We start from the raw sequence: 13292 nt of genomic DNA, 5'->3' as shown, positions 1-13292 counted from the left end.
CTGGTGGATAGTTGTCTCATTGGCAATCATACCATATCTCATTATTTTTATATATATCATATTTCCCAAATGAAACAAGAATGTACATGCCCGTGGCATGCTAGAATGTCTGGCATACCTTCCTGATCATGATACAGTTTAACTACAAGTATCACATGAACTTAACATTATAAATGATTCATTTAAACAGGTGAAAGTCAGATAAACCATGCCAGTCAAACATGCTTACCTTGCAATCATTCCATACACCAAACATAATGAACATAGTTGATTATAGTAATTGCGAAACTGACTTAACCTCATAAAATTAACCTCGACTAATCAACAAGGAAAATGAGGTCAAGGTTAGATTAACACTACCAGATGGAAATGCACACCTTACAATCAATCCATATACATCAAAAATAGTTGACCGGTTGCTATGGTATCTGAGAAACAGATCTTATTTCCAAAAAAGCTTCAAATTGATAAATGAACTGAACTATGGAAATCAAATCAAAGTCAGTAGAACCCTGTCAGTTGGACATGCCCTTCTTACAATCATTGTATACACCAACTAGAGGCTCTAAAGAGCCTGTGTCGCTCACCTGCATCTTCAACAATGGCCATTTTTTAGTAAAAAATCAGCATGATAATTTTTCCTTTTAAAGTTTCTTATCAGTTGTAGCCTTTCTAGCCCTGCCTAAAATTATTGCTTCTCTTGTATCATTTTCACCAGGAAATTTAAAATTCACCATCTGATCCGTCTTTAATTTCATGCAATCATTTGCTTGTGTTTTCAGTATTTTGTTCCATATTTTCCATATTTTCCAAACGTCAGGTTAACCTTGTCTGGCATACATGATTGAACACATTTATAGATTAAGTTACATCTTACTAATAATAAGTGAGAAATTCACTTGATAATTAAACTAGTTTTTTAAGCAGTTGCTGAATTATGATAACTAGGAAAAGGACAACTGACATAAGCATGAAGGAAACTTCAGACCATAAGGCATATGAATACCAGATATGGATTATCCAGCTCTTCTGCATTCTGAAATATGAAGCTGTAAAGCAAGAGCTATTAAGCAACATATTAGCATCACTATGACTAGCGTTTTGGTTTAATAGTTCAGATGGTGTTCCTGAAAAAGTGCTTATGAAAACAATATAATGAGATTGAGTACAACATAACACTGTAAAATGACAAAATTTAAAAAAATTTTGAACAGCAAAACCTTAGGAACCTTACTTGCTCACTTGATAAAAATATACATTAGAAATTTATGTTCACCTTATTGGTAATCACATTTTTTTCAAAACTAAACATAGATGTTCCATAAGTTTAGATGATTTTTATTGGCAGACAAGAATCACATGGTGTTCTGAAGTGAGGTTTTATGTTCCAATGAAATAATGATCTTTTTTGTTGTTTGCAGTTTCTGTCTATCTAATGTTACCTTAAAGATGACTGTTATTGCGAACCCAATGAAAGTTTTCCACAGTGCCATCTCTATCTTGACCAGGTATTTAAACTTTTGCAAGTTCACCTGTCCTATTGAATGAATACAATAGCTATTTTTCTCTGTGTAGTTTATTCACTGGGACCTTTAAATTTCTTCTAAGAGAAATCTATCATTCATTGATTAAATTACCTGTGTAAAAAAAAAATCTTATATATAGACAAAAATACTTTTTTTATACTCATTAATTGCGTGTGCTGATGTATTTATTCAATATTAATAATATATTTTCATTCAGTTTAATATAAACATTGATTCAATCATAAAAAGTTGATTTCTAACAAAAGTTTTATCAATGTTCCTATTGAAATTTGATTTTTTTTTGTTTAGTTATAGAATACATTTAAGAAGATCTTAATTTGAAACATCATTATTTTCAAGTTCTTATTCATGTCAAACAAATTTTTTTTTAAAAGGAACAATGTTGAAAGTTTTGTCAGAAATCAAATTTTTATGATTGAATCAATGTTTATATTAAACTGAATGAAAATATATTATTAATATTGAATAAATACATCAGCACACACAATTAATGAGTATAAAAAAAGTATTTTTGTCTATATATAAGATTTTTTTTTTACTCAGGTAATTTAATCAATGAATGATAGATTTCTCTTAGAAGAAATTTAAAGGTCCCAGAGAATAAACTACACAGAGAACAATAGCTATTGTATCTATTCAATAGGACAGGTGAACTTGCAAAAGTTTAAATACCTGGTCAAGATAGAGATGGCACTGTGGAAAACTTTCATTGGGTTCGCAATAAAAGAGCTGAATTTTGTCAAAATTCATCATTTCAGGAAAATAACTCATATAAGGAGTCAATTGATGGATTAAGTCATACAGGTATTTCTTTAGATTTCGTTTTGCTGATGTCTTTTGCTGTTTACACTTCTTGTTCATATATTATAGTTTTCAAGGGACAATAAGTCCTAGAAGAAATGGTCTGATGGTTTTGCTCATATTAGCATTTTTCTAGTGATCTTGTAAAAATTACTGTTCATTTTTGTTGCTTACATTTACTTTCTTTCTATAATAATTTTCAAAGTATCAGCTAGGTAAAAGTTATAAAATTGGCCATTATTGCCGACCAAATGAAATATTTCCACAGAGTCATCTTCTCTTGGTCAAAGGTATTTAAACTTTTGTCTGTTCTATTGTCCCATTGAATAAATACAATAGCTATTGTTCTCTGTGTAGTTTATTCACTGGGACCTTTAAATATCTTCAAGGAGAAATCTATCACTCATTGATTAATTTACCTGATCAAAAAATGATCTTCTTTGTTGATTGAAATACATGTATAAACTCACAAAACTGCATGTGATGTTGTATTTATTCAATATCAATAATATATTGTCAATCTGTTCAATACAAACGCTGATTTAATTATAAAAAGGTTTATTTATGACAAAATTTTTAGTACTGTTCCAAGGAATTTGCATTTTTTTTGTGCTTGTTCACTTATAAAATACATTTATGAAGGCCTTAATTTAAACATCATCATTTTCAAGATTTTATTTGTCAAACACACAAAAAAAAGCAAATTTTAATAGGTAAAATATTGAAAATTTGATCAGAAATCAACTTTTAATTTTTGAATCAGTGTTTATATTGAACAAATTGAAAATGTTTTATTGATATTGAATAAATACAACACCACATGCAGTTTTGCGAGTCCTAAATTATTTAGTATTGGTACATGTATTTTTATCATTGAAAGTTAAATCTTTTGTTCAGGTGAATTAATCAGTGAGTGATAGATTTCTCTTGGAAGAAATTTAAAGGTCCCATTGAATAAACTACACAGAGAACAATAGCTATTGTATTTATTAGATGGGACAAAAGAACTTACAAAAGTTTAAATCGACAGGTAACTTTCAAGTGAATCTGTGGAAAAGTATCATTTGGTTCGCAATAATAGTCATGTAAAGGCAACTATTCCTACAAATCAATTAATGGAGGGGTTCAGTTTTATTGGCTCTTTTTGATGATCTTGTGATGCTTATCTATTTTGCTGTTTTAACGTTCTCTGATGAATAATAAGCAGAACACAAATTGAAAAAAAACAACATTTTATTACAATTATACCTGAGTTGTCTGATAATTTTGTTTAATATTTAAAAAGTACTTGGCTCCTGTCACAATTTCTTTTGCACGATATTTGACATTTTGTTGGCATTTGACCCTTCTGGTTTTTTTTATTAGCAATGTCAGTAATGTTGGTTCATTGGCAAGAACAATAAATCACTAACTGTAAACTAGATATCCTTATGATCATTCATTCCAAGTGTTGTTGAAATTACTCTAGCAGTTTCATAGAAGATGTAGATCACAAAAACAGACGCAAAATGATGACAACAGCTCATATGGCAAATAGGACAGGGTAGAGAACATGATTATTCCATATCCATAAAACAATTATCTGACAAACTAATAAAATGTTCAACTTTTGCCACTTCTGTTACTTTTGTGCTATATTCTGGTGGAAATAATGCAGCGCCCATTGGTATGCCTGCTTTTTGGAATTGCATCAAAGACGGTCTTGATGTTCTAGCTGAACAGTGAAATTCCCTGGCTTTGGACTGTTGTAGAATTCTTGAAATATTGATCTCATTTATACCTCCACCTTAAAAAGTTATTAATATAAAATGTAATCTTCAACAATAGAGAAATTAGAAAAAAAAACACTTTCACAAGGATGTTTAACAATTTAAATTGGTCTAAATATGAACTTGGTTTAGACACAGAGATTGATTTTTATAAACATTTCACCTGTAGGTATTTTATATTTTATAATTTATGGCAAGCCGTTCTCGTCAAAACTATGTTTAAACCATTTTTCGAAAATTTACACACTGAGAATTAAAAAACCTTTTTATGCGCACATATCTAATTGGCATACTTAATCTGAATCTATTACAAGCTTGAAACAACTAGGGGACAGAACTCGTTAGTCCTTCAATTTGGCGCTAACATTTTTATAAAAAACATTAAAAATACAACGTATAGAAAAACTACGTTATTAAAGACCAATAGAACAAAAAAATACCCACTTACTCTCATCACAAAATATAACCAATTGGCGAAAAACTTTATCAAAATTATAAGAAAACATTGGAACAATCTGCAAAATTTACAAACAATGCAGGGAATTTTTTTCCCAAGTGCCTATTATAGTATATATACGTAACAAAAATATAAAAGATTACCTTGCGAATTGAGTAACAGTTGAGAGACCTTTGAAAAGGTACCATGCTTAAACACTTTTAAGCAAAAAATCCCGATATACTGTTAGTAATAATATACAATTATAGCCTTTGTAGGAGGTCGATACAAGGATATATTGACCTGAATGAAGTATATTGACTGAGGACGAAGTCCGAGGTCGATATACTTCTTTGGGTCGATATATCCTGTATTGACCTCATAAATAGGCTATAATTGCTATATTATTAATTTTCGACCATATTTGTATCAAAATCGTCATTTGATTTTGTTGTAATTTTATAGATATGATATTGTCTCCTAGACAATAAAAACAGATTAGTTGTTATTTCATTTACTTTTTTGATGTTTTTTTTTACATGTTATGTATTTGAAGATTTTTTTTCTTCAAATAATCGATCATAGATATTTTTTTATAAAACTTTTAACAATATCATGAAATTCATTACATGACGTCACAAAGTATATCGGTATTTAGATATTCTAAAAATAACCGTGCAATATGCTTTTTGCTATCCGCCGTTTTCTCTCTACCTTCGAAAATATAGTTTAACATGTGACTATCCCTGAACGAATCAAATTAGTTAAAATATACGAATTAATAATATTCTGAATTATAGGCAACAAACTTATGAATATGAGTTCGCAAAAAAAGTTGTTAAGTCTTGAAATTTATTACGAATGTTGGTTGTAGGAACCGCATTTCATTATAATGACAAGAGTTCGGGAGACCAAGATATTAATCTGTTGAATTATTCATCACATGAATATTCATTAGTAATTTGCATATTAATTTCAGTGTGTATTTTGGAAATCTCATTGTGTAATTAACAATTCTCAGTGTGTGTTTTTCAATTTATTTCATCTCAGTGTGTTTTTTTAAAATCTCAGTGTGTGTTTTTCATTTTTTTAAATCTCAGTGTGTAATTTCGATTTCTCAGTGTGTCATTTTAGGTTCTTAATTCGCAGTGTGTAATTTTTTCGAAAAAATGGTTTGAACATGGTTTGATGAGAACGGCTTGCCATACAAATTGGTATTTTACAACTATTACATGCTTATAAATATAGGGATTGCCTTTTGATATTGCTTAAAATGACTTAATCTAACATTGCTTAAATGACTTAATAAATATATTCAAAACAGAAGGCTCATCAAAGACTGAATGTTAAAAATAAATCTTGTATTGCTGATCAATTTTGCTATTCATAGAGTGTACCTATCTACTATAGTTTTGGGGATATTAAGCAAAATTCAGAAAATTGGTAAACAAAAATAGCATTAATTCCAAATAGCTTTGGTCGTTCTGCCATGTAAGTGGACCCTAAGACAAAGTTGTTGATGACTGAAAATTTTTAACCTTAGACTGTATCTAAATGTTAACTATAAAAAAAAAACTCAATTTTAACCTTAGACTCAATCTAAATGTTAACTGAAAATAGAACCTCAATTTTAACCTTAGACTGCATCTAAATGTTAACTTTAAAAAAAGCCATTTATCAGAAAAATACGAAAAAAAAAGAAAAAAATTATTTCTAAATTTTGCTCTGGATTCTATCTTTTGGTCATAATGAAAGCTTCTGTCCAAATTTTTCATAAAAATCCAATAAAGGTTTGACAACGTTATTGGTGTATTAAACAAGAGTGCACATGCTGAAATGTCTCACCTGTTTTATTGACCATATAATTGATGTTGAAAGACATTTTACAATTATTCCATACGAGAAGTATAGTTGATCTACTGCTTATAATATTTGAAAGTAAGTCATTTAAGCAATATTAAATTAAGTCATTGAACCAATAAAATAAGGTCAAGGTCAGATGAACCATGCCAGACAGACATGTACACCTTACAATCAATCTTAGTCTCTATGCATTAAATATGGTGGACCTATTGCTTATAGTATCTAAGAAACAAACTTAACCATGAAAACTTAACATTGAGGTCAAATAAAACCTGCCAGACTGACATGTACATTGTAAAATATTTCCATACACCAAATATAGGTGACCTATTGTATATAGTATTAGAAAAAAAGACCAAAACACAAAAACTTAACTTTAACCACTGAACCATGAAAATGAGGTCAAGGACAGATGACACCTGCCAGTTGGAGATGTACACCTTACAATCATTCCATACACCAAATATAGAAGACCTATTGCTTATAGTATCTGATATATGGACTTGACCACAAAAACTTAACCTTGTTCACTGATCCATGAAATGAGGTTGAGGTCAGATGAAACAGTCTGAGGGGCATGAGGACCTTGCAAGGTACGCATATATTAAATATAGTTATCCCATTACTCACAATAAGAGAGAAATTAATATTACAAAAAATCTGAACTTTTTTTTCCAGTAGTCACTGAACCATGAAAATGAGGTCAAGGATAATGGACATATGACAGACGGAAACTTCATAACATATAGCATCTATATACAAAGTATGAAGCATCCAGGTCTTCCATCTTGGAAAATATTAAGCTTTTAAGAAGTTAGCTAACGCCGCTTGTTGTAGTCGCCACTGCCGCCGCCAGATCACTATCCCTATGTCGAGCTTTTTGCGACAAAAGTCGCAGGCTCAACAAAAAACAGGATATCACATCCTAATTATCACTGCAATGTTGTTTATAAAGCACGGAAATTTAGATTCAATCCATGATCCTTTGAATAAACTAATTCTTAAAGGTCATCATTTAATCACAGTAGTAATATCTTTAAATATTGTTATTATTGGTATTAGCATTGATTTTGTTTTTGAATAATGAAAATAAAAAACTAAATATATATTGCTTTATATCGACAGTTATTATACCGGTAACTCATGATCCTACATCCTGTTGATACTGTTTACATATATTTTGGCATTGCACAATGTCATGTGTTTTCTCCTCAAACTGTTTATGGCCACTTTACACTAAATCTGTTGGATGTGTGAAGATTGATACTTTAGTCTAGGAGAACATGATTTTTTCATTACCGGGTACTTGTAATTGGCTTTGCACTAGCTTTCAGTAACTGTGAGTACTCTTATTTTGGTGCTTTGTGTCTATTGTTTATATCTGAGTTGTTTTTGTGCATTTTGTACAATTCTTTTGAGTTAAACCAAAAATTGCAACTGATTTTTATAGTTTGTTCTTATTCTGTGCTGTAACACCACTGTCCCAGGTTAGGAGATAGGAAAGGGGGTTGAGCACTCACAAATATGTTTAACCCCCATCACATTCTTTATTAGGTCTCAAGTTAGGAACCAGAAGCTCAGTGGTTGTCAAAAAAGGTTCATGTCTGTCACATTTGTTTTCCGTAAATTGTTTTGTTATAAATTAGGCTGTTAGTTTTTTCACATTAATTGTTGAAGGACATACAGTTGCCTATAATTGCTTACATCCACTTCATTTGATTTTTGGTGGATAGTTGTCTCATTGGCAATCATATCAAATAAAAGTCTCCTTATTTTTAAATAAAGTTCCTTATAAGTTGATTATATAATAACATCTTGTTCCAATCTAATGAGCTTAAATTACCATCATCATCTTAAGGAATGTAAACAATTTTTAGATAATTTCTAAGTTTAAAATCCATACCTGGCATCACTATAATTCTTCCTTTAGCCTGAAAAATATTATTGAACTTTTAATTTCATAAACAATGTCATTGACTACCACTAGTGGTTATAGTAACCTTTAAACTAACCTAATCACAAACTAATACATGTAAACTAAGCAAAAGTTTCAAAGTCAATAGACCATGACAGTGGGGCAGTGCCATATAATCTCCATGGAAATGAGATGTACCAGATTGAATGGTTGATTGATTGATTGGTTGGTGTTAATGCCACTTTCAGCACTATTGTGCTATTTTGTGGCAGTCAGTTTTCATTGGTGGAGCCGGAGTGCACGGAGAGAACCACCTACCTTAGGTAGAAAACTGACAATCCTAGTCAATTAAGATTGGAGTCGACCTCATTATTTATTATATTGCTTTCACTAGCATAAGATACTGATAAACTACTTAAATTTGATAAACAAATGTACCAGTACTACCGTTTTTTTTTTTAATTCATAAATAGTAATATATCAATACATATTGATTTACAATTGAACTATATGCAAGTGTATATCTAAAATTAAGTAGCTGTTCACCCTCTATTTTCTAAATTTAAAGGCAAACCAGATGCTCCGCAGGGCGCAGCTTTATACGACCGCAGAGGTTGAACCCTGAACAGTTGGGGCAAGTATGGACACAACATTCAAGCTTGATACAGCTCTGAATTTGGATTGTGATTAAATAGTTGACACAACATAGGTTTCTGACACAGAATGAATGTGGTCTAAGAACTTAAACTTAAAAACTTAAAAATTTTAAATTGGACATTTACCTATTATGGTCCAATATCCAAAATCTAAATACATGGTTAGATTCAGCATATCAAAGAACCCAAAGAATTCAATTTTTGATGAAATCAAATAATGTTCAATTTTGGACCCTTTAGACCTCAATGTGGACCAATTTGATAACCGGGCCCAAATATTAAAAATCTAAATACATGGTTAGATTCAGCATATAGAAGAACCCCATATATTCAATTTTTGTTGAAATCAAACAAAGTTTAATTTTGGACCACGATTTGGACCAACTTGAAAACTGGGCCCATAATCAAAAATCTAAGTACATGTTTAGATTCAGCATATCAAAGAACCCCAAGAATTAAATTTTTGTTAAAATCAAACTAAGTTTAATTTTGGACCCTTTGGACCTTAATGTAGATCAATTTGAAAACGGGACCAAAAATTAAGAATCTAAATACATGGTTAGATTTGGCATATCAAAGAACCCCAATAATTCAATTTTTGATGAAATCAAACAAAGTTTAATTTTGGACCCTTTTGGCCCCTAATTCCTAAACTGTTGGGATCAAAACTCCCAAAATCAATCCCAACCTTCCTTTTGTGGTCATAAACCTTGTGTTTAAATTTCTTAGATTTCTATTTACTTATACTAAAGTTATTGTGCAAAAACCAAGAAAAATGTTTATTTGGGCCCTTTTTTTGGCCCCTAATTCCTAAACTATTGGGACCAAAACTCCCAAAATCAATCCCAACCTTCCTTTTGTGGTCATAAACCTTGTGTTAAAATTTCATAGATTTCTATTTACTCATACTAAAGTTATTGTGCAAAAACAAAATAAAAATGCTTATTTGGGTCCTTTTTTTGCCCCTAATTCCTAAACTGTTGGGACCAAAACTCCCAAAATCAATCCCAACCTTCCTTTTGTAGTCATAAACCTTGTGTTAAAATTTCATAGATTTCTATTTACTTATACTAAAGTAATTGTGCGAAAACCAAGAAAAATGCTTATTTGGGCCCTTTTTGGCCCCTAATTCCTAAACTGTTGGGACCAAAACTCCCAAAATCAATCCCAACCTTCCTTTTGTGGTCATAAACCTTGTGTTTAAATTTCATAGATTTCTATGTACTTATACTAAAGTTATAGTGTGAAAACCAAATGTCTTTGGACGACGAAGACAACTTTTAATTTTTGCGGTCGTATAATAATATGTTATTTGGCAGTAGATGATTAAAATGGTGTATACACTTTCTGCAAGTCATAAAACACATAATTAGATTCATGATTATTCTTCAACTCAGAATTCTGCACCATCTTAAAATCTGGAGTGAATACATAGATCCAGCATGGCTCACACAGTATCAATAATTACCAGAAAATGAATCGTTGCCATTACAAACACTTGGATCTTCTAAAAAAATTCAAGAAAATCCAGAAAAACTTATTGCTTTAAATCAACTAGAATGCCTTAACACGAAACACGAAACACGAAAACAGTATTAGTAAAAATTATGTTGGTTTACAGTATACAAAATAGATGAAATTTAATTGTATAGAAAAGCAAATATTTTGGCACACAAAATTTACTTCGTCATTACCTATATTCTTTCACAATTGCAATAAAACACATATAACAACACAAAGACATAAAAACCCAAGAGATCTAGATATTAACATACAGTATTCCAAAACTGATAGGTGTTTATGTTTGGACCATATGAGTATTTGGACCAACACATATGGTCATAACCATATGGGTATATACATGTGTTCTTATTAACGAGCCAGACCATATGAGCATTTAGACCATATAGGTATTTCTAATATAAATTCTTACTTCGTTCCTTTCCAGAACCAAAATTGACACAAGTTAATAACTAAAACCTTAATTTTTAAACGGATTTCCGAAGGAAAATTGGTTATTGATTTGGGGATGTACAGCGGGTGGGCATCAGGGCGGGGGGCTGCTGAACAGTGTCCGTGCATTTACTGATGAACCGTTCAACCAAAGCTTTTCAAATTTTAATATGTTGTTACTGATGACAAAATGGAGGTCAAGTTCAATATTGACGATTTTCATTTTCATCGTTCAGGAGTAATGGTTCTTGAAAGATTGAAAAATGGTGTTTCCAGTGGTGTCCATGCTTTAAGTCATGAACCATTCAACCAAAAGTTATAAATTTTAATATGTTGTTACTGATGACAATATTGAGGTCAGGAGTTATGGTCCTTGTGATATTGAAAAATGCCAGGACACAAATAAATGTTAAAAAATCCGGTTTGCTGTCGCTCTGACAGCCTCTTGTTGATATATTGTCAACATCTTGGAATATCTGTTATTTCACTAGTGTCAATGTTTAAAGCCCAGTTTATCACGAGAGTTTGGGGCCAGAATTTTTTTCCTTTTTGACCCAGTGTTTAGATAAGTTTTTTTTAAAGATTTATTTTTTAATTTCTACTTATTTTCACTTAAGTAATGTGTTCTTGCTCTTAATTCATACGACCTTAGAATAACAATACCTAGTTTATACATTCTGCCCTTTATTCCAATTTTCCACATAAGAATTGACGGATAGCTGTGATAAACTTCAGTTATTGTAAGATCATACGAATAGGAGCAAAGAACACATTTTAAAAATAACTAAAAATAATTTAAAATATTTAAGAATCTATTTTACTAAAAACAAACTATAAACAATGCCCCAAGTACCTATTTTTAAATGGTTCATTAAGATATTTCTTGATGTTATTTTCCAAACTCGATATATTTCATTTTGTATGGAAAAATAGATAATGATCTACACGTGAAAATGCTTTTACTGTAATTTTAACTAGTGAATAAGATTTACTTTATATCATAAATCATGTTACAATGATTACCATATGATAAAAATAAGCCAAGCAAAATTTCATTTTTAGAAACTCTTGATTAACGACACCTTGAAGGGTACCTTATCACTATTCATCGTATAATTTACCCGGACTATAACCGTATGGTCGGACCACATGAGTATATAGGCATGTAATGATTTTGTGTCATGGATGGAGACCCCTTTTTCTTTGTTTTTCTATTATATTGTCCAACTACTCATATGGTCTGGAACATGTACACAATATGTCAAACTCTTAATCAACTTTAGTCTAAAACAGATGCAAATAAATTTAAACAATATAACATTTGACATCAATAGATGTGTCTTTATGTCTTTATGAAGTGTAGCCTTAACTGTGATTCATAACAGTCAAGTTACAAATCTTCAATATTTGGGGCATGGTTGGACCACTGCTGAATTAAACATCAAACCGTTAGGGGTTAACCGATTTTTTGAGGTGGTGGGCAGGAGGATTTTAGAAATGAATAAACAGGCCTGGTAAGAATTTAAAATTAAAATTGCCCAAGACAAGGATAAAAATTAAAATTTTGCCCCACAAAATTCACGAAATAAATGTGTACAAAAGTGAAAATAAATTTTCGAAACAATGTTGATCTTAAAGCATCAGATGAAAATGAAAATTCCACCAAAAAACGAGAAAAATGACATGTCAGCAAGGGCCCCACTTGCACATTTTTATGTAAGGCAAAGAGACTGATGCACATACAAAGCAAATGTTCATAGGTTGTCAATTTCAATAAATTTTGACACCAGCAATTAATTCAGGATGTTCATCTGTATTCTTACCCTTTTAGGGTTTTAGTGGACAGTTTTCATTCATTCCCTGTCCATTTATCAAATCAAAAGTGAACAGTTTTTCCAGTGATATGCTGTGTTGGACAACATTAAATCCTAAAATTGAAATTAAAATACCAGCATTTTCAATGATAGTGATAACTACACATATATGCAATGGATTGTATTGTTTTCCCAAAACAGTGTCAAATGCACATTCATGTTCTGAATGTAAATGCACAGTGCATGTAATCATTTTTCAGTAAAATAAATGGTAATGAATGTTAATTATTGAATATTTATTTTATGTTTTCTATGTTCCTATGGACAAGTAATTAAAACTTAGCAAACAAATGCAACTTAACATACAGAAAATCAAACAGAACGCATGCATGACAGATTGAACACAATTTCAGAGGAGACAAATATAATTGGCTGTAATGTTTTGATACAGATTTTGTATGTTGATCGCAGCAAGGGAAATTCCAAAAATATAAAGGCTATTGTTCATGAACAGACTGAAAAGGATATTGCATGGATA

General features: G+C 30.8%; 1 protein-coding gene across 1 annotated transcript in view; it reads right to left on the bottom strand.

Moving 5' to 3' along the window:
- Window positions 1–3563: 3563 nt before the first annotated feature.
- LOC127734984 (copper homeostasis protein cutC homolog) overlaps window positions 3564–13292 on the bottom strand; it is a 55935-nt gene continuing 46206 nt past the window's right edge. The window contains exons 7-8 of the mRNA XM_052245040.1: window positions 8320–8347; window positions 3564–4134 (exon numbers count right to left, since the gene is read on the bottom strand). Coding sequence (XP_052101000.1) covers window positions 3905–4134; window positions 8320–8347 — 258 coding nt within the window. The 3' untranslated portion in view covers window positions 3564–3904. The remainder of the gene's footprint in view (window positions 4135–8319; window positions 8348–13292) is intronic.

Source organism: Mytilus californianus, unplaced genomic scaffold, assembly GCF_021869535.1.
Source record: "Mytilus californianus isolate M0D057914Y unplaced genomic scaffold, xbMytCali1.0.p SCAF_3, whole genome shotgun sequence".
Taxonomy (NCBI): domain Eukaryota; kingdom Metazoa; phylum Mollusca; class Bivalvia; order Mytilida; family Mytilidae; genus Mytilus; species Mytilus californianus.
Note: the sequence above shows the minus strand (reverse complement) of the source record. Positions and strands in the feature narration are given on the sequence as shown.